We start from the raw sequence: 27,526 nt of genomic DNA, 5'->3' as shown, positions 1-27,526 counted from the left end.
TTTTCATTACATGACGCCCAGTCTAAGATGGCCTGATCTCCAGTTGGTTCCTCGACATATTGGTCCAGGAAACCATCCCGTATACACTCTAGGAATTCCTCCTCCACAGTCTTGTTACTAATTTGGTTAGCCCAATCTATATGTAGATTAAAGTCACCAATGATAACTGCTGCGCCCTTATTGCACGCATCTTTAATTTTCCATTTACTGCCATCCCCAACCTCAGCATTACTGTTTGGGGGTCTGTATACAACTCCCACTAACATTTTCTGCCCCTTGGTATTTCTCAGCTCTACCCATACAGATTCCACATCATCAGAGCTAATATCCTTCCTTACTATTGTGTTAATCTCCTCTTTAACCAGCAATGATACCCCACCTCCTTTTCCTTTTTGCCTGTCCTTCCTGAATATTGAATATGCCTGGATGTTGAGTTCCCAGCCTTGGTCACCCTGGAGCGATGTCTCCATAATCCCAATTATATCCTATCTGTTTACATCTATTTGCAAAGCTAATTCATCCACCTTATTACGAATGCTCCTTGCATTAAGACACAAAGCCTTCAAGCTTGTTTTTTAACACTCTTAGTCCTTTTAGAATTATTATTTACTGTGGCCCTGTTTGATTTACACACTTGATTTCTCTGCCTTCCACTTTTGCTTTTCTCCTTCCTGTCTTTTGCTTCTATCCTTGCTTCCCTTTCCTCTGTCTCCCTGCACAGGTTCCCAACCCCATGCCATTTTAGTTGAAACCCTCCCCAACAGCAGTAGCAAACACTCCCCCTAGGACATCGGTCCCGGTCCTGCCCAGGTGCAAACCGTCCAGTTTGTCCTGGTCCCACCTCCCCCAGAACCAGTTCCAATGTCCCAGGAATTTGAATCCCTCCCCCTTGCACCATTCCTCTAGCCACATATTCATCTGAAATATCCTTCTATTTCTACTCTGACTAGCACATGGCACTGGTAGCAATCCTCAGGTTGCTGCCTTTGAGGTCCTATTTTTTAATTTACCTCCTAACTCCCTATATTCAGCTTTTAGGACCTCATCCTGTTTTTTACCTATATTGTTGATACCTATATACACCTTGACAGCTGTTCACCCTCCCCCTCCAGAATGCCCTGCAGCCGCTCCGAGACATCCTTGACCCTTGCACCAGGGAGGCAACATACCATCCTGGAGTCTCGTTTGCAGCCGCAGAAACGCCTATCTATTCCCCTTACAATAGAATCCCCTATCACTATAGCTCTCCCGCTCTTTTTCCTCCTGTCCTGTGCAGCAGAACCACCCATGGTGCCAGGAAGTTGGCTACTGCTGCCTTCCCCCGGTAAGCCATCACCCTCAACAATATCCAAAGTGGTATATCTGTCTGAGGGGGATGGCCACAGGGGACCCCTGCACTACTTGCCTGCGCCTACTACTCTGCCTGGCGGTCACCCATTCACTTCCTGCCTGTCCAACCTTTAGCTGCGGTGTGACCAACTCCCTAAACGTGCTATCCACGATGTCCTCAGCATTGCGAATGCTCCAGTATGTATCCATTCGCAGCTCCAGCACCACAATGTGGTCTGCCAGTAGCTGCAGCTGGATACTCTTCCTACACACATGGTCATCAAGGACACGGGAAGTGTCCCTGATTTCCCACATAGTGCAGGAGGAGCATGCCATGGGGCCAAGCTGTGCTGCCATGACTTACCGTTTATTTAATTCAAATTAAATTAACTCAAATCGATAGCACTAATTACACTACAATTAAATGATATGCTCAAGGGCCCTTGTTTACTAGCACTTCCCGCTACACAACGGAGACCCTAGAAACTATAAACCACAAAAATTAAGTTTGGAAAAAAGCAACATTTGTAGCAAAATGTCATCATTTTAGTTGTAATTACACACCAGAGTTGTGCTAAAATCAGAATACATCGTGATGAAAACAAGGAAATGCAATTCATATCTCACTCATTGCACTGAACAGTCAGGAAGTAAAGTAGAATGTGAGACACCCATAGTCCAGATTTTGCAACTTTACCATCATTGTATATTGCTCACTATCTTCCTGCTGAAGTTCACTACCATCATCTCCAGAGTTACCAACCCTCCAGGATTGTCCTGGAGTCTCCAGGAACTAAAGATCAATCTCCTGGACACTGCTCCGTGCAACACTTGGGAGAAAAATCATAGGGGCATTAAAAAATGTTGTACTTTTAACATTTTCTTTGGACACTCTTGCCCAGGAGAACTCCCTTTCAAAATAGTGTCACGGGATCTTTTAAGCCCACCTGAGAGGCAGACGGGACCTCAGTTTAATGTCTCATCCAAAAGGCGGCACCTCCAACAGTTCAGCACTCCCTCAGTGCGGCACTAGAAGTGTCAGCTTGGATTTTTGTGCTCAAGTATCTGGAACTGGAACCCATGACCTTCTAGCTCAGAGGCGAGAGTGCTACCCACTGAGCCATGACTGACTCATGAAGTAATGTGATTCATTAGAAACATAGAAACATAGAAGATAGGAGCAGGAGTAGGCCATTCGGCCCTTCGAGCCTGCTCCGCCATTCAATGAGAACATGGCTGATCATCCAATTTCAGTACCCTGTCCCTGCCTTCTCCCCATATCTCTTGATCCCTTTAGCCTCAAGAAATATATCCAACTCTTTCTTGAATATATTTAATGAACTGGCCTCCACCGCCCGCTGTGGCAGAGAATTCCACAGGTTCACCACTCTCTGGGTGAAGAAATTCCTCCTCATTTCAGTAGATCTGGCACACAAGGGCTGTCCTCTTGCATGCCTTTTGTTGCAAAGAATTCCGACCAATCCTCTTATAGTGGCACAGCGGCTAAAGCAATCAAAGCCTGCATAAGAACATAAGAAATAGGAGCAGGAGGAGGCCATTTGGTCCTTCGAGCGTGCTCCACCATTCAATAAGATCATGGCTGATCTTCTACCTCAACTCCACTTTCCTGCCCTATCCCCATATCCCTTGATTCCCTTAGAGTCCAAAAATCTATTGCTCGCAGCCTTGAATATACTCAACGACCCAGCATCCACAACCCTTTGGGGTAGAAAATTCCAAAGATTCACAACCCTCTGAGTGAAGAAATTCCTCCTCATCTCAATCCTAAATGGCCAAACCCTTATCCTGAGACTATGCCCCATAGTTCTAGACTCTCCAGCCAGGGGAAACAGCCCCTCAGCATCTACCCTGTCAAGCCCTTTAAGAATTTTATACATTTAAATAAGATCACCTCTCATTCTTCTAAACTCCAGAGAATATAGGCCCATTCTACTCAATTTTTCCTTATAGGACAACCCTCTCATCCCAGGAATCAATGTTCTGATGTTCATAAAACATGCTTGACATTGAGGTGTGGGGAATGTCAAGCAGTGACATCAGCAGCTGTCTTGTTATTTCTCTAGAATTGGCCGGCAGTCACAACTGGAGAATTATGATTGGCGCTAATCCTGAATGGAGTAGAAGTGGGTGCGAGACTGCTGAACAGCTCAGCCTAAGGGAGTCATGCCAGATAGTAGTCACACATTGGATGAAAATGTATAAAATGAAATCCATCTACATAAGTAGGGAACTCCACTACACCCATAAAAAATAAGAATTTCTCTCTTTATGTGATCAATATTTTGCCCAATCTCAAATTGGCCGATTGGAAAATGTGCAACATTCAAACTGGAAACTGATCAAATGGCCCCTGAAGTAATCCTGGGGAGTCCAGATGTGTTGACATGGGGCATTCCAGCAATGGAGTGGATTCAGAAAGGCACTGCCTTTCAACAACAATAACAAGTTGCATTCATATAGCACCTTTAACATAGTGAAATGTCCCAAGGCGCTTCACAGGAGCGTTATCAAACAAAGTTTGACACCGAGCCACATAAGGAGATATTAGGACAGGTGACCAAAAGCTTGGTCAAAGAGGTAGGTGAGAGAGATGTAGAGGTGGAGAGGCTTAGGGAGGGAATTCCCAAACTTGGGGCATAGCCAGCTGAAAGCAGGGCCACCAATGGTGGAGGGAAGAAAATAGGGGAGGCGCAAGAAGCTAGAATTGGAGTCATGCAGAGATCTGAGGGTTGTAGGGCTGGAGGAGGTTACAGAGATATGGAGGGGCGAGGCCATTGAGGGATTTGAAAACAAGGATGAGAATTTTTAAATTAAGGTGTTGCTGGACCGGAAGCCAATGTAGGTCAGCGAGCACAGGTAGAAGATGGGAGGCCGGCCAGGAGAGCATGGGAATAGTCGAGACTAGAGGTAACAAATGCATAAATAATAGCACTCCGTTTTCGAGGATATAATCTTGACTCAGCAACAGAGGCACTGAGGCGCCAAATATTTTTAGCAGTTGTCAGATAAGGAAAAACTTGACTTGCTTAAATGAAATTGTGCCTTTTCACATCTGTCTGAATGTTGCAAAGTGCTTCACACACTGAATCACTTTTGGAGGGCAGTCACCTGTTATGCAGATGAGCATTCCGACTATTCTGAATACTACAATACCCACACACAGCGATGAGATAAATATCCAGTTAATCTGTTTTTTGGTGGTGCTGATTGAGGCAGGTATGCTGACCAGGATGACAGGAGAATGCTTCCACTAGTGCGTGCGCTCTTTAAAATCCATCTGAGCCAACAGACCAGGCAGAGCGGCAGACAGTACCTTGGTTTAACATCTCATCCAAAGTGAAGATAAACAGAGAGAGACAAATCTGCTTCCTGCTGAATTGGAATTAATTGCAGCCCTCCGAGTTAGTGAGTACTTGGATTTCACTGGCAGTGAGCGTGGACTTTAAACCAAAATCAATGTGTTACTGATATACATCGCCACATTGGATAACTAATACATTTCAATGTTGCATCATTTATGGTCTTAAGTCTGTGCATGAAGTACAGGAAATGGTAGGCAATATTGAGTTAATTAATTTTTGATAGCCAGTACATTAATTTCTAATAGCTAGTGTTTGCACTAATTTAAAAGCTGTGATAATGCGCCTTCAGTTCCAAGGCTATAACATATTGAGGGGTTGAGGTGATATCACAATTTGTTTCACCGTGACAGCCCTAACCTCAACCCTAAATCGCTCCGCCCCCAAACCTAACTCTACAACCTTGGAAGACATAGCAGTCTATGTTCTGTATAATGTATAACCTTATTGATTTTTTTTATATCAGTGGAGATGTTCATTGGCAGACATTGAGGCTTAGTCTGTTAATGATTGTGAATTCCATGAACAGTCCAGTTAAAGAGCCGGCACAGGCACGATGGGCCAAATGGCCTCCTTCTGTGCTGTATGATTCTATGATAACAGGATTAATTGAACTCACCAGTGCAGAGTAATGCCATTGCCTCTGTGTCAGATAATTACTCGTACATCTTTTGTTGCTTTGCCTGTGGGATGTACAGCAGAGGCCCAAGAGTGAGCAAGATGGCCAGTAGGAGATGGGAGAGCAGATTGCAGTTAAGGGGCAAGGATTGTGAGAGAGGAGGAGGTTCAGCGATCAGATTGGAAAGGTCAGGTTAGGTGCAACTGGTGACAAGACTGGGAACCTGCTGGTTGGTGTTATAAGTCTCAACTTGCCTCTAAATGTGTGCTGGGCTGGCTGTGCAGATTGAAGAGCAAATGAAAGGGAGCTAATCAGCTTTTCCATGCAGTGGGATTGTTTCCGTGCCTCTACTGAAGGAAAAGTAGAATACTCCGACACGAACCTACACTGAACAGAAAACTTGAGTGTACAACTTGTCACAAAAATATTATACTCAAGACGGATGCACTTCATGTTTTTTATTTGAAATTAATCTTTAATATATCACAATCAGTTACCGCCGTAGTCATGTTAGCAGTGACTCAGTTGGTAGCACTCTTGCCTCTGAGTCAGAAGGTTGTGGGTTCAAAGTCCCACTCCAGAGACTTGAGCACAAAATCCAGGCTGACACTCCAGTGCAGTACTGAGGGAATGAGACGTTAAACCAAAGCCCCGTCTGCCCTTTCAGGTGGACATAAAAGATCCCTTGGCACTATTTCGAAGAAGAGCAGGGGAGTTCTACATGATGTTCTGGCCAATACTTATCCCTCAACCAACATCACTTAAAAAAACAGATTATCTGGTCATTTATCTTATTGCTGTTTGTGAGATCTTGCTGTGCGCAAATTGGCTGTCATAGTTCCTACATTACAACAGTGACTACACTTCAAAAGTACTTTATTGTCTATAAAGTACTTGGGGACATCCTGAAGTTATGATAGGTGCTGCATAAATGTAAGTCTTCCTTTCTTTATGTTTTGTATGTGACCTGCTAATAGCAGGATTTTGTTTTTTATCTTAGGAATCATATGTGAGCCACATCCATTGGTGGATAATGCAGTGTCTATTGGAACTGAGGATTCGTACATGAGTAATGTCAGCTTTGTTTGTAACTTTGGTTACCGTCTCACTGGGCCTCAGAACATCACCTGCCTTGCTAATAGAACATGGAGCCAACCTCTTCCTCGCTGTGAGGGTAACTAGCACACAAAAATTCTTCAACTCCTTCTTACCTACCCTCGAGGTAGCATGCCTAATTGAACTCACCTGCGCAGTGACGCGCTATTGTATATACAGCAGCTTGCCAGGGTTTGATGAACTCACGTAAAGTGAGACAAAGCACATACTTCATCCTAAAAAAAGCTTGATAGCCTAGATTGTGTCCACCCACCCACCCAAGGGTGTAAGTCAGTTGATTAGATGCACTACACCTGATTGCAGTACACTTTTTTTATTCATTCACAGGATGTGGGTGTCACAGGTAAGGCTGGCATTTATTGCCCATCCCTAATTGCCCTTGAGAAGGTGGTGGTACCTTTTTGAACCACTGTAGTCTGTGTGGTGTGCTATTAGTGAACCAGATGGGTTTTTACAACTATCCAGTAGTTACATAGTCATCATTACTAATACTAGCTGATTAACTGAATTTAAATTACCCACACTGCTGTGGTGGGATTTGAACTCCGGTCTAGCTCAGATCATTAAGTCTGGGTTTCGTGATTATTAGTCCAGTAACATAACCACTATGCTACTGTTCCCTCATATACTGAGCCGGGGCGGGGAAGCTCTGTACAGGAAGCACCTGCCTAAAATAGGCTGGAGTTCATTTAAATATTAATTTAGAGGATGGCAAAATCCTGCACACCGTTTCCCAAGTTTCTGGTGTGCACGATGTCCATTCTTAAATGTGGCCATGTAAATTGTCCATCCCCGTTATTCCCAGGGACTGGTAAGTAGATGGAACTTCATTTAAAGGGTCACAATAATGTTAAAGTAAGTGTATTTCAGCCATTTCATGATTCTGTTTTTTTTCACTATCACATTGGGTCCTTATGAGCCTTTGTACCAATTTGTTTCATTATTTTTGCGCCAGTCCCATTCCTGCCACCAAACAACAACAACAACTTGTATTTATATAGCGCCTTTAACGTAGTAAAACGTCCCAAGGTCCTTCACAGGAGTGTATAAGGCAAAAATTTGACACCGAGCCACATAAGAAGTTAGGGCAGAAGAGTTAGGTTATAAGGAGCGTCTTAAAGGAGGAAAGAGAGGTAGAGAGGCAGAGAGGTTTAGGGAGGGAATTCCAGAGCTTAGGGTCTTTGCAGCTGAAGGCATGGCCACCAATGGTGTAACGATTATAATCAGGGATGCTCAAGAGGGCAGAATTAGAGGAGCGCAGATATCTCGGGGGGTTGTGGGGCTGAAGGAGATTACAGAGATAGGGAGGGGCGAGGCCATGGAGGGATTTGAAAACAAGGTTGAGAATTTTGAAATCGAGGCATTGCTTAACCAGGAGCCAATGTAGGTCAGCGAACACAGGGGTGATGGGTGAATGGGACTTGGGAGGCCAGCCAGGAGTTGGAATAGCCAAGTCTAGGGGTAACAAAGGCATGGATGAGGGTTTCAACAGCGGATGAGCTGAGGCAGGGACGGAGATGGGTGATGTTATGGAGGTGGAAGTAGGCAGTCTTAGTGATGGTGCGGATATGTGGTTGGAAGCTCATTTCAGGGTCAAATATAATACCAAGGTTGCGAACAGTCTGGTTCAGCCTCAGACAGATGCTAGGGAGGGGGATGGAGTCGATGGCTCGGGAATGGAGTTTGTGGCAGGGACCGAAGACAATGGCTTTGGTCTTCCCAATATTTAATTGGAGAAAATTTCTGCTCATCCATTACTGGATGTTGTACAAGCAGACTGACAATTTAGAGACCGTGGAGGGGTCGAGAGAAATGGTAGTGAGGTAGAGCTGGGCGTCGTCAGTGTACATGTGGAAATTGATGCTGTGCTTTCAGATGATGTCGCCAAGGGGCAGCATGTAGATGAGAAATAGGAGGGAACCAAGGATAGATCCTTGGGGGACACCAGAGGTAACGATGCTGGAGCGGGAAGAGATACTGTTGCAGGTGATTCTCTTGTTACGATTAGGTAGATAAGAATGGAACCAGGCGAGTGCAGTCCCACCCAGCTGGACGACAGTGAGAAGCATTGGAGAAGGATGGAGTGGTCAACCGTGTCAGAGGCTGTAGACAGGTCAAGAAGGACGAGGAGGGATAGTTTACCTTTGTCACAGTCACAAAGGATGTCATTTGTGACTTTGATGAGAGCCGTTTCGGTACTGTGGCAGGGGCGGAAACCTGATTGGAGGGATTCAAACATGGAGTTCCGGGAAAGATGGGCATAGATTTGGGAGGCGACAACACGCTCATGGACTTTGGAGAGGAAAGGGAGGTTGGAGATGGGGCGGTAGTTTGCAAGGATGGAGGGGTCAAGGGTTGTTTTTTTGAGAGGGGTGATGATGGCAGATTTGAAGGAGAGGGGGACAGTACCTGAGGAGGGAGAACCGTTAACAATCTCAGCTAACATGGGAGCCAGAAAGGGTTGGGAAATGCCCTAGCTGAAACATAAGCTGGAATCTTTACCTTGGAACCAGACTTTGTGTGTGCGGGTCGTGTAGCAGGTTGGGAACGCAATGTTCTGAGCAGCTCGTTGTTCAGAGCGACTTTAACTTAATGGCCCTGTTGAAAGACTCATGTACATTTCCTGGCCCTATTAAATGATACGTGTCTGATGACATCATCAATGACTCGTTTGCAGCGCCGATATTTAAAGCAGCCTTGCACTCAATTCATTTGAAGGTTGCCAGAGGAGTGTGGAACCTGACATACGAAGGCCTGAGTATTGTTATAAAGTAGCAATGATGGATAATCAAAGGCAGAGGGCTGCACCACGCTTTTCAGATGCATCCCTGCATACTCTGGAGGAGGCAGTCAGAGCACGCAGGGAGGTCCTCTTCCCTGCTGATAGGCGAAGGAGATTTCCAAAAGAGATTAAAAGAGCCTGGCTGGATATAGCTGAGGAGGTCAGCAGCAGGGATGTGTTCAGGAGAACCTGGATCCAGTGCAGGAAACGCTTCAATGATCTCATGAGGTCAGGAAAGGTGAGTGCAATACCACACTCACCCTCATCCTGAAGTGCCTGTCAACACATCCCCATCACTCTGCCTTCGCAAGGCTACGCCTGCACACCATTCCCCACACCGACATACCTTGCATATCCACCCATCCCTCTCTCTCTATGTACATACTCACATCCCCATCTGAATAACCACCCCTGACACTCACCCTTATCCTAATACAATCATAGCAAGCAACACCACAGAAGGAGGCCACTTAGCATTGGCTCCCCACTCCCTCATAGTCACCCCCTACAGATGTAACCCATCCATTCCTCACACTCATTCCATCACTCTCACTCAAACTTCTCTTCTTTCCCTCCTTGCAGGAGAAAAGAGCCCAGAACACACGGGAGAGACAGAGAACCGAAGGAGGCCCTCCAGTCTTCACCCAACTAACAGCAGCAGAGAAACGGGCTCTGGAGATCCTGGGAGTTGGAGAGAGGCTGGCGGTGGGAGACAGAGAGAGGGGGATATCCCAACAATCTGGTGACAGAATCACATCTCATAAAGCCACATAAAGTCACATGGTATACAAGAGTCACTCATATGGTGACTCATGTCAGCAGCCAGGGAAATATGATCATGTGCACAATGGTAACATTACACATTCTTATTATAACACTTCTAATTCATCTCTTTACTCTCCCACAGGTCCAGCAACTGCCAACACCACCCCCCACCCCCCCCGCACTGTCCAGCGGCAGGAGGAAGACAACTCCTCAGAGGAGCCTCCAGCCTCCGAGGGTGCAGCGTCACCAGACCCAAGCACACCCAGCACCAGCGCAGATACGCACACCTCAGTGGGTCCTGTGCACCATAGAATAAAGTTGTCACCTGGTGTCTCAGAATTCACAAGGGAGCAAGAGCAGATGGTGTTGACAGGGACAGCAGTGGAGACTCCTCGCCAGAGGGTGCAGGACACTCCAAGCTCTGCTGAGCTGCATGTAGACACTGTGCCTCGGGGACCATCAAGAAAGAGGGTGATCTTGGTGGGACAGCAACACTTGTATGAGGCTCTGGCAGCTTTTGCAGCCATAATGTCTGCAATTGTGCAGAGAATGGAGGAGTCCATCTCCAACATGAGCACCACCATATTGCGGGCGATGGCGACGATGTGCTGTTCCATGGAAAGGATGGCCACCTGCATGGAGCAGCTAATGCGCCAGTCACATGAGCACATGCTAGCTGTGGACAACAGATGGCAGGCACTCATAGACATCCTCTGTAGGAGGGATATATACGTGACTTGGGCCTTCATCGCCCCATTGCTGTGCAGCAAGGTGCTCTCCAGCTCCTTGCTAGCAGGGAAGTGCGGGTGGCCCATAAGAGGGATGATGGTGAGAGGGGACATGGAGGTGGGGGCTCTTCTCAAAGTGCTCCCACTTCTCCCCCATTGCCTCCCTCTCAGTTAGAGCCTCAGATGCTTCCTTGGATCCCAATGGCCGAGTCATCCCCTGCACAGTTGCAGGAGGAGCAGACTTTGGCAGGGCCATCGCAGGCTCCAAAACCCAGAGGATGTCTGCCAAAAGTGTCCACGCAGTCGCAGCAGGGAAGTGAGCAGCCTACAACTACCTCTGCTGAACCCACAGGGATTGCACCTCATAGAAGCACTCGGAAAAGGAAAATGACACAAAAGTAGATGCACAAGGGTAAGCACATGGGTGTATCAACAAATGTTAAGTTTCAGTTATTTTGATGACATACATAAATATTTTACTTTGCACCACTTTTGGGTCTTGTCCATTTTTGCCTCAAACCTTGGAAATGGCTTTTTGTCACTTGCAGTGAATGGTGAGACATTATTTAACCTCGAGCATTGGGGCTTTGGGTGAGAGGAATGGCTTGGTCATTGTAGGGATGCTTTATGGTGTTGTTTGGGGGTGGGGGGAACTTAGTACAGCATGTGGCAGCCATGGGGCTGCATTGGAGCAAGTTAAGTAAATCTGGCCATGATGAGGCCATCCTGGGCCTCCTGGGCAGCAATGTGCACCGTTGCTGGACCCAGCTGCATCTCAGGTTCCTCCTCCTCCTCTGAAGAGGCTGTGCACTGTGCGCCTTGCTCCTCCTGCAGCTCCAATCCTCGCTGCTCCGTTGGCTTCTCCAGATCTGTCAAGGCATCCGAAGCACATCATCAGCATGCCTATTTGTTCTATGACACATCTGGTAGAGATGTAGCTCTCATTATAATGCTCCTCAGCCTCAGTACTTGGCCTCCTCGGGGTGTCATGAGCCAGTAAGTGTGTTTGGAGGTGCGAAGAGCTGAGGGAGGGCGGACTGGCACAGCATGAAAGAGTCATGACAGATGCCAGGGAATCTGGCGCACACATGCATGAACATCTTTTTATGGTTGCAGACGAGCTGCACATTGAGGGAGTGGAAGCCCTTGTGGTTCACAAACCCCGCTGGGTGATGATGGGGGGCCCTGCTGGCCACATGTGTGCAGTCGATGATGTCCTGCACCTGTGGGAAGTCAGCCAGAGCTGCAAAGCCGAGCGCCTGCTCATTAACGCTGGCTTCATCAGTGGCAAAGTTGATATAATTAGCTGACTTGTGAAACATGGAAACTGTGTGATGCATCTATGGGCGGCCAACTGCGAGAACCTGCAAATGTCTGCTGCAGATCCCTGGAAGGAGCCTGAGGTGAGGAGGTTGAGAGTGGTGGTGACTTTGACAGCCACTGGCAAGGAGTGTCCACCAGGACATCTGGGCAGCAGGTCTTGTTCCAGCAAGCTACAAATGTCTGCAACGACCTGGTGTCATAGCCTGAGCCTCCTGAAGCACTGCTGCTCAGTCATGTCCAGGAAGCTCATCCTCTGCCTGTATACCCTGAGCTGGGCGTATCTCTACCAGCCCTGTGGTGACCCCCTCTCTCCTGTGGAACATCAGGTTGTTGAGGAGAAGGCAGCTGTTGTGGTTGCTGCTGCTGGTGTGACTGGTGTTGCTAGTGGTGGGGTTCATCTTGGTCCAATTCTGAGGGGATGAGAGGGCCAACCCCTCAATGTTGTGATAGTGAGTAGCAATGTGGTGAGAGTGGCTTCCGAGATTTCAAAAATGACCTGCTAACTTCAGACACCCAAATCTGTGGACAAAATGGAGTCAGAATGAGCCTTTCCATGAGGCAAGTAATGAGGTGTAATGTTGCAATATTTATGTACTTTTCCCAGCTGCCAATGAATGAACTCGCCAATGGCCACTGAGCTTTCACCTCCCCTTCACAGGTGAGGTACCTGACTTTCATGAATCCCCTGCTCCTGCAGTTAAAGTCAAAAGCTGTTGTTAAAAACACTCTTAAGGGTCTCCCAACAAGCATTTAATGATTTCAATGAGGTCGCCCACCTCTGCTGTGTTACGCCTTCAAAGCCGCCCGAGTTAAATGCGCAAGGTGGTGGGATGAGAGCTGGTTCCCGACGTGCTCGCTATTTCCTGGATTTTTACTTCCGACCCACCCCCATACCCGCATGCTTGGCAATGGGAAAGTTCTGGTCATTGGGTGGAAGAAGATGGCCAAAAGAGGGAGCCCATGCAGGTCAGATCACACGAGAGGTGCCCTGTGCCCACTTGTTGGTATCCATACACCCGCAGACAGAGCAGATATACTTCAATTTTGGCAGATGAATAGTGGAGGTGGAGGCACCTGTTCCCAAAGGAAACTGGGATAGCAAATCCGATCGCACCACTAAGAATTCTTGACTAACCATAAAGTTACATAAGAACATAAGAACTAGGAGCAGGAGTAGGCCATTCGGCCCCTCGAGCCTGCTCCGCCATTCGATAACATCATGGCTGATCTGATCTTGGCCTCAACTGCATTTTCCTGCCCGCTCCCCATAACCCTTGACTCCCCTGTAGCTCAAATATCTCCCTATCTCAGCCTTGAATTTATTCAAATACCCAGCCTCCACAGCTCTCTGGGGTAGAGAATTCCACAGATTCACGACCCTCAGAGAAGAAATTCCTCCTCATCTCCGTTTTAAATGGGCGACCCCTTATCCTGAAACTGTGCCCCCTAGTTCTAGGTTCCTCCACAAGGGGAAACATCCTCTCTGCATCTACCCTGTCAAGCCCCCTCAGAATCTTATATGTTTCAATAAGATCACCTCTCGTTCTTCTAAACTCCAATGAGTATAGGCTCAACCTTTCCTCATAAGACAACCCCTTCAACTTATGAATCAACCTCGTGAACCTTCTCTGAACTGCCTCCAATGCAAGTATATCCTTCCTTAAATAAGGAGACCAAAACTGTATGCAGTACTCTAGGTGTGGTCTCATCAACGCCCTGTACAGTTGTAGCAAGACTTTCCTACTTTTATACTCCCTCCCCCTTGCAATAAAGGCCTACATTCCATTTGCCTTCCTAATTACTTGCTACACCTGCATGTTAACTTTTTGGCCATGATTTTGCCGGCGCTCAGAGAGACGGGTCGGAGGTTAAAGTGCTATTGATTGACGGCGGGTCCCAAACCTGCCGGCAACCCGTCTCCAAACAGCTTTCCCAAGTGTCGGGTCCTCGTTTTGCGAATGGACCCGACACCTAGCGACAGGAAGCGGGTTAAAAGCAATTACCTGCCTATTAACAGGTATTTGTCAGTAGTTTTCAGCCTGTTTTGGGATTTTCCTGCTTCTGGGACAGGTTTCCCAACTTCCGGACACCACGCCAGGTAAGTGTGGCATGTTGTGAGTCTGGTCTGATGTTTGCGAAAAGATGACAGCTGCAGAAGTGGTGTGAAGGATGTTATGTTGCACATGGTGAGTTTCAGAGCAAAGAAAATGTTGGTTACTGCATTTTTAAAACATATACAGATTTCTTTAGCTTACAAGTTTTTTAATCCAACTATATGTCCAGTGCCACCTCATTGGGAGAACCTCTCTTACCAGTGACAGATTGCTCTGTCACCTCACCTGCAGCTGCCATCTATTCCAGCATATGGAGGGAGTCATTGGAGATCCTGGGTGCAAGAGTTCATCTTTGTGCAGTGATTGTCAGTGTTTTCAGCACCTCAATGCTGTCAAACACTGAGAAATCAACTGTCAAAATAAAATTGTGCGTGGTCCCTATAAGGAAACTGGTAGATGATGAGTCATCAAATGACGTCATCAGACCTGCTTCCTGTTAATTGGTCGGTAAGCCCACAGGTGGGGGTGGGCTTAACAAGGGAAAATCACGTCTGTGGAGCGGAGGCAGCCGGGGGCGGGACCAGAACCTGGAGACCAGCTGTCCCGCACCCATTCTGACACTGATCACAAAATCGCGGCTTTCGTGTTTCATGTATGAGGACACCCAAATCCCTCTGTACTGCAGCATTCTGTAGTCTCGCTCCATTTAAATAATATGTTGCTTTTTTATTCTTCCTACCAAAGTGGATAACCTCACATTTCCCACATTGTACTCCATCTGCTGATGTTTTGCCCTCTCACTTAACCTATCTATATCCCTTTGCAGACTCTGTGTACTCCTCACAACTTGCTTTCCCACCCATCTTTGTATCATCAGCAAATTTGGCAACAGCACACTTAGTCCCTTCATCCAAGTCATTAATATAGATTGTAAATAGTTGAGACCACAGCACTGATCCCTGTGGCACCCGACTAGTTATTGTTTGTCAACCTGAAAATGACCCATTTATTCCTACTCTCTGTTTTCTGTTAGTTAGCCAATCCTCTATCCAATCTAGTATATTACCCCCAACACCGTGAGCTCTTATCTTGTGCAGTAATCTTTTATGTGGCACCTTATCAAATGCCTCCTGGAAATCCAAATACACTACATTTACTGGTTCCCCTTTATCCACCCTGCTCGTTACATCCTGAAAGAACTGTGGTAAATTTGTCAAACACGATTTCCCTTTCATAAAACCACGTTGACTCTGCTTGATTGTATTATGATTTTCTAAATGTCCTGCTATTACCTCCTTAATAATGGATTCCAGCATTTTCCCAATGACAGATGTTATGCAAACTGGAATATAATTTCCTGCTTTCTGTCTCCCTCCTTTCTTAAATAGGGGAGTTATATTTGCGGTTTTCCAATCCGCTGGGATCTCTCCAGAATACAGGGAATTTTGGTAGATTACAACCAACGCATCCATTTTTTCTGCAGCTACTTCTTTTAAAAGACCGATACAAAATATTTGTTCAAAGTCTCTGCCATTTCCCTGTTTCCCATTATTAATTCCCCAGTCTCATCCTCTAAGGGACCAACGTTTACTTTAGCTACTCTCCCTTTTTATATACTTGTAGACGCTCTTGCTGTCTGACTTTATATGTTTTGCTAGTTTACTCTCTCAATCTATCTTCTCCCCCTTTATTATTTTTTTACTCATCCATTGCTGGTTTCTAAAAGTTTTCCAATCCTCTGACCTACCACTAATCTTTGCAACATTGTATGCCTTTTCCTACAATTTGATGCCATCCTTAACTTCCTTAGCTCTCGACGCTCTGTTTAAATCAGCCTCTCCCGCCTCTGTTTAAATCAGCCTCTCTCGCTCTCGGCGCTCTGCTTAAATCAGCCTCTCCCGCTCTCGGCTCTGTTTAAATCAGCCTCTCCCGCTCTCGGCTCTGTTTAAATCAGCCTCTCCCGCTCTCGGCTCTTTTTAAATCAGCCTCTCCCGCTCTCGGCACTGTTTAAATCAGCCTCTCCCGCTCTGGGCTCTTTTTAAATCAGCCTCTCCCGCTCTGGGCTCTTTTTAAATCAGCCTCTCCCGCTCTCGGCTCTGTTTAAATCAACCTCTCCCGCTCTCGGCTCTTTTTAAATCAGCCTCTCCCGCTCTCAGCTCTGTTTAAATCAGCCTCTCTCACTCTCGGCTCTTTTTAAATCAGCCTCTCCCGCTCTCGGCTCTGTTTAAATCAGCCTCTCTCGCTCTCGGCTCTTTTTAAATCAGCTTCTCCCGCTCTCAGCTCTGTTTAAATCAGCCTCTGTCGCTCTCGGCTCTGTTTAAATCAGCCTCTCCCGCTCTCGGCTCGGTTTAAATCAGCCTCTCCCGCTCTCGGCTCTGTTTAAATCAGCCTCTCCCGCTCTCGGCTCTGTTTAAATCAGCCTCTCCCGCTCTCGGCACTGTTTAAATCAGCCTCTCCCGCTCTCGGCTCTGTTTAAATCAGCCTCTCTCGCTCTGGGCTCTGTTTAAATCAGCCTCTCTCGCTCTCGGCTCTGTTTAAATCAGCCTCTCCCGCTCTCGGCTCTGTTTAAATCAGCCTCTCCCGCTCTCGGCTCTGTTTAAATCAGCCTCTCCCGCTCTCGGCTCGGTTTAAATCAGCCTCTCCCGCTCTCGGCTCTGTTTAAATCAGCCTCTCCCGCTCTGGGCTCTGTTTAAATCAGCCTCTCCCGCTCTCGGCTCTGTTTAAATCAGCCTCTCCTGCTCTCGGCTCGGTTTAAATCAGCCTCTCCCGCTCTCGGCTCTGTTTAAATCAGCCTCTCTCGCTCTGGGCTCTGTTTAAATCAGCCTTTCCTGCTCTCGGCTCTGTTTAAATCAGCCTCTCTCGCTCTCGGCTCTGTTTAAATCAGCTTCTCCCGCTCTCGGCTCTGTTTAAATCAGCCTCTCCCGCTCTCGGCTCTGTTTAAATCAGCCTCTCCCGCTCTCGGCTCTGTTTAAATCAGCCTCTCCCGCTCTCGGCTCTGTTTAAATCAGCCTCTCCCGCTCTCGGCTCTGTTTAAATCAGCCTCTCCCGCTCTCGTCTCTTTTTAAATCAGCCTCTCCCGCTCTCGGCTCTGTTTAAATCAGCCTCTCCCGCTCTCGGCTCTGTTTAAATCAGCCTCTCCCGCTCTCGGCTCTGTTTAAATCAGCCTCTCCCGCTCTCGGCTCTCTTTAAATCAGCCTCTCCTGCTCTCGGCTCTGTTTAAATCAGCCTCTCCCGCTCTCGGCTCTGTTTAAATCAGCCCCTCCCGCTCTGGGCTCTGTTTTAATCAGCCTTTCCCGCTCTCGGCTCTGTTTAAATCAGCCTCTCCCGCTCTCGGCTCTGTTTAAATCAGTCTTTCCCACTCTCGGCGCTCTGCTTAAATCCGCCTCTCCCGCTCTCGGCGCTCTTTTTAGATCAGCCTCTCCTGCTCTCGGCTGTTTTTAAATGTTGAATGTTTCCCAATCACAGTGAGTCATGCTTTCAATGACATTGCATGTTGCAAAATCTAGGCTGACAAATGCAAGAACTGGAAAATTGCCCTCATCAATGTGATGAGTCATTTTGAGCTTTGACAATGCTAACCGCAAAGCATTTCACCAGCTTAACCAAGTCAGCTCGCTCCACCCTCGATTTTCTTTCTTCTCCTTTCCTTGTCGCCTCTGACCTTTTGTGGTTTGTTCCTTTCCCTTCACACCTTCCTGACTGCATGGGAGAGTGATTTTTGACTTTCTTTTCTGTTTAAGTTTAACTTACTCTTGCTGAATGCAATTGGAAATACTAAAGGCGTAGAGCATGTGACACTAAGTTAGCTTGAGAAATTAAAAATTTACTAACTTTTAAATAAGACATAAGAAAATTGATGAACTAGCTTCCAGAACATTGGGCAGACATTTAGGATCGATGTGCTGCAATGCAATTTTCACCATCTGTTATATGAGGACAAGCACATTAAGCTCACTGTCACTTCACTTTGCCTGACTCTAAGGACAGACGCAGGCAGAGAACTGTCCAAACTCAATGTGCGCCACGTCATTTGTTAAAACTGGAGGGATGAAATAACAATGTAATTAAAAAGTAATTGTAATGATATTTGATTCCTGTATAAGTTTATTCTACTTTTTTTTTAAAGCCTTTAAAAGCTTTCTCAACGTCAATCTGAGTAAATACAATGCCCGGTACTGAACAGTGTTAACTGTTTGGGGGAGAAATTCGGTGTGCTGCGCCACCAGTTAGCGCCTAAAGAGGGCACTCAGTGGCTTTAGCAACACTGGCCACGCCTCCCGCGATATTTAGCTGGGGCGCTAATGGCGGCGTTAGCCTGTTGCGCGCCCCGCTACCGTCCCGCTACTGCCCCGATCGCGATATTTGGCAGCGACCGCCTCTATAGCGCCGCTCACTAATCGCGCCTGGTTCACGGGGCCTACCTGTGGCGGCAGTGGCGCAAATTAAGGTGGAGGTGCGGGGCGGCCGCCTGCCAGCACCTCCGTCCCCGGCCTCCTGTTCTCCCCCTGCGGCAGTGCCGGCTGTTTTCCGAGAGCCCGGCACTTCTCCTCGGTGCCGGGCTCTTTTGCCGACACTCACGATCGCTCATCACGCTGGTGCACGCCCCTCCCCCTTAAGAATGGGAGGAAGGCCTGCAGCACCGCAGCGCGCCGTGCCGCAGCGTGTGGCGCTGCGGCACGTTGCGCTGCAATATTCAGTTTCAGCGCCCTAAGAGGGACGCGGAGCGCCTCGAGCCTCGCCCCGTGTCCCTCTTGGGGCGCTCAAGCTGAATTTCCGGCGATCGCTGCTGCTCCGATTGCAGCGCAAAATCTGGCGCCCAGGCGAGCTTGGCGCCCCGTTTGTGGCTCCACCCAATTTCTCCCCCTTTATCTCTTCCTGGTTAGAGATTTTAGTCAGATATCCTTAGGAGTAGAAATTCGTCTCGTGCGGTGGCAGAAAACGATTGGTATCGGTTCGGCCGCCCCTTTAACACAGCGCCTGATATTTAATTCCATTGACTGCAATGGAACTGAGTATCAGGCACTGCGTGTAACGGGCGGCCGATCCGATACTGCCCACTTTGCGCCCCCACCTGAGACCAATTTCTACCCCCTTATCTTCGAAAGATCAAGTTCACTAATGTAGAAAGTAGAAACTAATAACTATTTTGAGAAACAGTAATCAAAGGTCAAACGATTATTTAAATGGCTGTCGGGTAAAGTCGGGAAATCTGACAATCATACGCACAGCATGTTTGTATTTGAATTGAATGGCTTGACATCCCCCTCAAGCAAACTCGCCGGAGATCAGCTGAACAATCATCACAACATTGTGCTAAGTTAAGCTGGGACATGGGTGGGGGGTGGGGTTAAATTTCCTTTGGGGTTCCTCCTGCTCTGCCGCTGTAACTTCGGGCAAAGTTTTGTGGGGAGGTGGGTGGGGAGGGGTGGATCTCCATTTAAGAATGTAAACGAAGTTTCAGCCAAGCATAGCCTGAATGTACAGCGGTGGAGCAGGAAAAGCACCTAGGAAATTCATTCCCATCATTTCTGGAAGTGAAGTTCAACCCTTTGTGTACCCCCCTTGTGACAGGTTTAAAAAAGCCAATACCGAAGTAAATCTTAGACAAAAATCCTTTGTTTTTATCAAACGCCTCCCTATTTGACTTGTTTTTGGAGGCAAAAAAGGAGGTGAAAAGGTCAGCACAGGGCAGAAGGCCATTACCTTCCTTTCCCAGCTCATCTGGAATGTCTGAGGATAACTGCCTTTATAGGCTTCACTTCACCAGGAAGACAGTGACTGAGTTATGCCTTCTGTCGAACTATGACCTGTAGACAATGTCAGCACTGCCTTGCCAGTAGATTTAACCATAATACTGAACTTTTATTCCATGCAGCTTTCTCTAATCTACCTCAGCAGACATATGCAACGTTGTCCACAGATACATCAAGAAGATCATTGATGCATTGTGTGTCAGAGGAAACGATTACATTACTTTCCTCATAGAAAACCAGCAGCCAAATTAAAAGGCACTTAAATTCTTCCACATCACATGATTTCCCCACAGTCCAGGGCATTATTGATGGGACAACATGGCAATCTGGGCCTCTGTATGCTCCAAACCTCCACATGTTGCTCCTGCCAAAGTTCATGGGGTCAGGGGAAGTGCATTCATTTACCTGCCACTGGTTGGTTTCTTCTCCAACTTGGGAGACATCTGGGACACCAGCCATTGCGACAAGGCTGGAAAGTCCAGCGGAGGTAGGCCAGGCTTGGGGGTATGTTGGGGGCCTTCCCCAGAAGCATCTTTTAACTGTTCCCCTGCAGCTCCCTTTGAAAGGGGACCAGTCTGAGATCGTGGCTTGGGACCTCAAGTCCTCCCCATAGTCGCCCCTAGGTCAGTCGGTATCACTAGGCCTAACTTCACTGACCATTGGCCTGGTCCCAATAAAGGCCAAGGACATGGGAATTTAGTGTTTCATCTAAACCCACCCTCCCTTACACCATACATCATTGGCCATGTTTGGGGCACGCAAAGGTTCCACTGCTAAAAAGCCATCCCTAAAACCTTAAGTCCTGGTCTAGTTTCTGGCCATTCCGGCACACTCAATGTACAGTAGGATTACGCCAAAAGGCCGATCATTTTTGGGGTCAGAACATCTTACAAGGAAGTATTGTTGGGGACTGAAGCCTGAGATATATAACATTTTTAAAACACACTCCATCCAGTGTTGTTAAGAACAAAAAATTAGGAGCAGGGATGGATCATTCGGCGCTTCGAGCCTGCTCCGCCATTCAATAAGATCATGGCTGAACTTCTACCTCAACTCCACCTTCCCGCACTATCCCCATATCCCTTGATTCCCTTAGTATCCAAAAATCTATCGAACTCTGTCTTGAATATACTCAATGACTGTGCATCCACAGCATTCTGGGATAGAGAATTCCAAAGATTCTCCACCCTCTGAGTGAAGAAATTTCTCCTCACCTCAGTCCTAAATGGCTGACTTCTTTTTCTGAGACTGTGACCCTTGGTTCTAGACTCCTACACATGGGAGGATAATTGTATTTGGTTTCAACAATTTTTCTTTCTTTTTGCTGATGGCAAGTGTCATGGTGGACAACAATGGGCCTTACTATCGAATGGCGAGTGGAACAGATGTGGTGTTCCACGCTATTTGAAGTGCAGCGATGCTTTGTTTTACTTCACTTTGTGTTACACTGGAATAGAGTACCATATATACAGTATATATAAATAAACATACATAACCATTCCCTTTCAAACTGACGGTAGCACTGGGACATTCCTGGGTCCAAAAATCTTATATTTTTACATTGTAACCTCACAAGCTATAATGCTAAGACATAAAAACAATTTTAAATAAAACTAGGAAATATTAAAATAAAAGATTTATTTAAATATCTCACACAGGAACTTGATGTGAATCAGTAAACCAATTCGCTTGACAGCGACGGTGCTCACAGAGAAGTTTCTACCCCTCTACATTTTGTTCCCAAAATTTCAACATTTTATGTGCTCATTCCAAGTGATCCATCTTGTTACATATGTGCAGTAATATTTACTAAACTGAAATAGGTTATACCGATCAGGAAAGATTGAACAGGCTGGGGCTCTTTTCTCTACAAAAGAAAAGGCCGAGGGGTGACCTGATGGAGGTCTTTAAGATTATGAAGGGGCTCGATAGGGTAGACGTGGAGAAGATGTTTCCATTTGTGGGGGAGACCAGAACTGGGGGCCATAAATATACGATAGTCACTAATAAATCCAATAGGGAATTCAGGAGAAACTTCTTTACCCAGAGAGTGGTGAGAATGTGGAACTCACTACCACAGGGAGTAGTTGAGGCGGACAGCATAGATGCATTTAAGGGGAAATGAGATAAACACATGAGGGAGAAAGGAATAGAAGGGTATGCTGATAGGGTGAGATGAAGTAGGGTGGGAGGAGATTTGTGTGGAGCATAAACCTGTTGTGTCGAGCGGCCTTTTTCTGTACTATGCAATTCTATGTAAAAAAACTCTCGTTCTTTCTCAGAGGTGCTGTGCAATGCACCACCTTCACCACCTAATGGGCAAGCTAACTACAACACACTTGAGGTTGGTCAAATGGTTGGATTCCATTGTGATGAAGGCTATGATGTTGAAGGGGAGTCTTCTGCCGAATGTATGGGCAATGGTAGCTGGAGCCAGCCTGCACCTGTGTGTAAAGGTGAGCACAATCCTATCTTACTTGCCTTCTGGTTTTCATTCTGTGCTCTTCAAAAAATCATTTCACCTCATGGCGTTCACAATCTCAACCACAACATCATGAGAAGTTACAAAGCTGAAGCCAAACTTTTCCTTACAGAGAATCATAGAATCATACAGCACAGATGGAGGTCACTTGCCTGTGCCGGCTCTTTACAAAAGCTAGCCAATTAGTCCCACTCCCTTGCCCTTTTCCCATTGCCGTATCATTTTTCCTTTTCAAATATATATCCAATTCCCCGTTGAAATTTAGAATTGAATTTGCTTCCACCATGCTTTCAAGCAGTGCATTCCAGATCAATGGAGAGTAATATTGGGCAGAGTCCAACCATTGGCCCTCCATTCACCATGACATTTCTGCAGCTACCGATCTATTCAACCACACCCTCACCAATACCTTTGATGCCCCAGTCCCTATGAAAACAATTACTCTCTCTTACCCTGGCCGTTCCCCCTGGTATGGCCCTCAACTTCGCTCCCTTAAGTCCAAGGGGCACAGACTTGAATGGATATGGCGGACAACTGGTTTAGCCATTTACCGCCAGATCTGGCTGGACCACATAAAGCATTATCAATTCCTGCTCTCATCTGCTGAAATTGCTCACTATTCCAGAATCATTCTGGAATGCAAAGATAAACCTCGGCTTCTATTCTCCACTGCTAACCATCTTCTTAAACCCCTCTCCCCTGTCTCCTCCACCCTCACCTCTGAAAACAAGTGTGAGGAGCTCATGGACTTCTTTGTTTCTAAGATTGAGACCATCCATTCAGCTGCCTCTGCCACTTCCCTTCCTTCCCCTAGCCCACTGGGCCAAACTTCCTCTAAGGTACCCCTCTGCCCTAGCCCTGAACTCACATCTTTCTCCAGTTTCTCTCCAATCTCTCCTCATGACCTCTCCACGCTCATCTTGTCCATGAGACCCACCTCCTGCTCCCTCAAACCTATTCCCACTAAACTGCTGACCACCCAACTTCCTTTTCTGGCTCCCATGTTAGCTGACATTGTTAACGGTTCTCTCTCCTCAGGTACGGTCCCCCTCTCCCTCAAATCTGCCGTCATCACCCCTCTCCTCAAATAACCAACCCTTGACTCCTTCGTCCTTGCAAACTTCCACCCCATCTCCAATCTCCCTTTCTTCTCCAAAGTCCTTGAATGTGTTGTTGCCTCTCAAATCCATGCCTATTTTTCCCACAACTCCATGATTGAAACCCTCCAATCAGGTTTCTGCCCCTGCCACAGTACTGAAACGGTTCTCATTAAAGTCACAAATGACATTCTTTGTGACTGTGACAAAGGTAAACTATCCCTCCTTCTCCTTCTCGACCTGCCTGCAGCCTTTGACCCGGTTGACCACTCCATCCTCCTCGAACGTCTCTCCACCATCGGCCAGCTGGGTGGGACTGCACTCACCTGGTTCCATTCTTATCTATCTAATCGTAGCCAGAGAATCACCTGCAATGGCTTCTCTTCCCACTCCCGCATCGTTACCCCTGGTGTACCCCAAGGATCTATCCTTGGCCCACTCCAATTTCTCATCTACATGCTGTCTCTTGGCAACATCATCCGAAAACACAGCGTCAGTTTCCACATGTATGCTGATGGCACCTAGCTCTACCTCACCACCCCATCCCTCGACCCCTCCACAGTCTCTAAATTGTCAGACTGCTTGTCCGACATCCAGTACTGGATGAGCAGAAATTTTCTCCAAATAAATATCAGGAAGACCAAAGCCATTGTTTTTGGTCCCCGCCACAAACTCCATTCCCTAGCCACCGACTCCATCCCTCTCTAACATCTGTCTGAGGCTGAACCACACTGTTCGCAACCTTAGTGTCATAATTGAACCTGAAATGAGCTGCCGACCACATATCCACCTAAGACCACCTATTTCCACCTCCGTAACATTGCCCGTCTCCACCCCTGCCTGAGCTCATCCACTGCTGAAACCCTCATCCATGCCATTGTTACCTCTAGACTTGACTAATCCAAAACTCCTGGCTGGGCTCCCACGTTCTACCCTACGTAAACGCGAGGTCATTCATAATGTGGCTGCCCATGTCCTAACTTGCAACAAGTCCCATTCACCCATCACCCCTGTGCTCGCTGACCTACATTGGCTCCCAGTTAAGCAACACCTTGACTTCAAAATTCTCATCCTTGTTTTCAAATCCCTCCATGGCTTTGCCCCTTCCTATCTCTGTAATCTCCTCCAGCCCTACAACCCCCTGAGATATCTGCGCTCCTCTAATTCTGCCCTCTTGAGCATCCCTGATTTTAATCACACTACCACTGGTGGCCGTACCTTCAGCTGCCTAGGCCCTCAGCTCTGGAATTCCCTGCCTAAACCTTTCTGCCTTGCTACCTTTCTTTCGTCCTTTAAAACTAGCCTTAAAATCTACCTCTTTGAACAAGCTTTTGGTCACCTGCCCTAATTTCTCCTCATGTGGCTCGGTGTCAAATTTTTGTCACCACTTGTGAAGCGCCTTGGGAGGTTTTACTATGTTAAAGGTGCTGTATAAATACAGAAAATGCTGGAAAAACTCAGCAGGCCAGGCAACATCCGTGGAGAGAGGAATAGAGTCAACGTTTCAGGTCAAAACCCTTCTACAGAACTGAGAGAAAAGGCAGTTGCCTGGCCTGCTGAGTTTTTCCAGCATTTTCTGTTGTTATTTCGGATTTCCAGCATCCGCAGTATTTTGCTATCGCTGTATAAATACAAGTCTTTGCTATAAATACAAGTTGTTGTTGGGTGTAAAACCCAATCCCGTGGGATTCCCTCCCGGCATGTTAAAATTGGCTCTGTTGCGGGTCGATGACTTTTCGTCGGAAGTAGATGATGTCAGAGATGAGCAGCTGCTTAAAAACTGTTAAATCTCCAACATCTTCCGGTTCTGATGAAAGATCATCGACCTGAAACATTAACTCTGTTTCTCTCTCCGCAGATGCTGCCTGACCTGCCGAGCGTTTCTGACATTTTCTGTTTTTATTTCAGATTCCCAGCACCTGCAGTAGTTTGCTTTAGAGAGAAAAAACAAGTTCACTTACAGTACACAGTGAATTAAGGCAAAAAATTGGGCTGCATTCCTTGGCATCAGATAAAAAGGCTTGCTGATAAAAAAAAAGAATGCAATGCTATTTTGGGCGTGGATTGTGACCTGACTGAGAAAGGGTCATCCGCAGTGAAATTTGAATATGGAAACACTGAAGAGCAATTTGCATTGCTTTGGTACACAACAATATATTGTTCATTGGTAAATGACCATCAACCAACAAAACAACATTCATCTTCTCGTTGGATTTCACTTCTGTCATGGTTTTTGCAATTCTGCCTCTGGAATTGTTCCATAGTGTTGAGAAGGAATAATGACTACATAAAGAGCCATTTTCCCCTCCACCTCTGTTTTGATTACGTAGAATTACACGGAAATTACAGGACAGAAACAGGCCATTCGGCCCAACTGGTCTATGCCGGTGTTTATGCTCCACACGAGCCTCCTCCCGCCCTACTTCATCTCATCCTATCAGCATATTCTCTATTCCTTTCTCCCTCATGTGTTTATCCAGCTTCCCCTTAAATCTATGCCTCAACCACTCCCTGTGGTAGTGAGTTCCACATTCTCCTGAATTCCCTATTGGATTAATTGGTGATTATCTTATATTGATGGCCCCCAGTTTTAGGGGTTATATAAATTCGGTAGTCTACACGAATTCAAATGGTACACAGTCAACTGGAAGCTGTGGAATTGAATGCCGTTGCTTATCTGGTACTTTTACAATAATTGAGGCATTACACACTGGATACAAAGTTTTGAAAAGTCTTAAATGTGATCTGTTCCAACAGCGAAACATTGTGCAGCTCCTCCAAACATCCCAGAAGGTGCTGTCCTTTCAGACTCAGTTTTCTATGTAAACCAGAAGGTCACCATTCACTGCCAGAAAGGTTATCAACTAAACGGGAATGCAGTCATTACTTGTAGTACGGACCAGACATGGAGTCCAGTCACTGCCTATTGTGAGAGTAAGTAAAACGATGCAATGTTATTTGTCTTACTTATAATGTACTGTAGGGAACTGGCAATTGTAAATGTGTATTAGCACAGCTGAATAGGTTGGATGTTAGAGGGGTAGGTATAGAGTTAGATCCTAGAATCATACAGCACAGAAAGAGGCCATTCGGCCCATCGTGCCTGTGCCGGCTCTTTGGTAGAGCTATCCAATTAGTCCTACTCCTCCCTGCTCTTTCCCCATAGCCCTGTAAGTTTTTTCCCTTTAGGTATTTATCCAATTCCCTTTTGAAAGTTATTATTGAATCTGCTTCCACCACCCTTTCAGGCAGTGTGTTCCAGATCATAACAACTTGCTGTAAAAAAAAATGTTTTCCTCGTGTTGCCTCTGTAACCTGCTCCAGCCCTATAACCCTTCGAGATCTCTGTTTTCCTCCAAACTGGCACTCTTGAACATCCCCGATTTTAATCGCTCCACCATTGTGGCCGTGCCTTCAGCTGCCAAGAAACTAAACTCTGGAATTCCCCCCCCCCCCCCCCGCAAACCTCTCCGCCTCCCTACCTCTCACTTCTCGTTTAAGACGCTCCTTAAAACCTACCACTTTAATCAAGCTTTTGGTCATCTGTCCTAATATGTCCTTGCATGGCTCGGTTTATTTGATAATGCTACTTTGAAGTGATTTGGGATGTTTCACTACGCTATGGGTGCTATATTTAATACAAGTTGTTGTTGGTGCTTTTGCCAATGACCTTAAATCTGTGTCCTCTGGTTACCGACCCTTCTGCCACTGGAAACTGTTTCTCATCATTTACTCTGTCAAAACCCTTCATGATTTTGAACACCTCTTTCAAATCTCCTCTTAACCTTTTCTGCTCTAAGGGGAACAATCCCAGCTTCTCCAGTCTTTCCCACACACCTGAAGTCCCTCTTCCCTTAACTGATGAATATTCTGACGTTTTGCTTGATAACCTTTGTGCATCAGGGAGTTTTTCTGCAGAATGTTCCCTCAAGGGTTTAAATGGCGGAGACAGAATCCATGAAAGGGATAGGTTGTACATAATCTGTAGAAAGAGTAGTTGTAATGGTCTCTCATCATTCCATTCATTCTTAAGGTCATTGATTAGACAAGATCTGTGGTCAAGCATCTTCAAGGTCCCATGGGCAGAAATAGTCCTCA

General features: G+C 46.6%; 1 protein-coding gene across 1 annotated transcript in view; it reads left to right on the top strand.

Annotated features, from left to right (window-relative positions):
* The window catches only part of svep1 (sushi, von Willebrand factor type A, EGF and pentraxin domain containing 1), a 172,263-nt gene that overhangs the window by 74,421 nt on the left and 70,316 nt on the right, over positions 1-27,526 (top strand). The window contains exons 13-15 of the mRNA XM_085984230.1: positions 6,329-6,502; positions 22,132-22,305; positions 26,186-26,362. Of these exons, the coding sequence (XP_085840356.1) occupies positions 6,329-6,502; positions 22,132-22,305; positions 26,186-26,362 (525 nt within the window). The remainder of the gene's footprint in view (positions 1-6,328; positions 6,503-22,131; positions 22,306-26,185; positions 26,363-27,526) is intronic.

The sequence above is a fragment of the Somniosus microcephalus genome, chromosome 1, assembly GCF_052327205.1.
Source record: "Somniosus microcephalus isolate GS21.2 chromosome 1, FLI_Smic_1.0, whole genome shotgun sequence".
Classification (NCBI taxonomy): domain Eukaryota; kingdom Metazoa; phylum Chordata; class Chondrichthyes; order Squaliformes; family Somniosidae; genus Somniosus; species Somniosus microcephalus.
The sequence above is the reverse complement of the archived record's forward strand: the minus strand, read 5'-3'. Positions and strand labels throughout refer to the sequence as shown.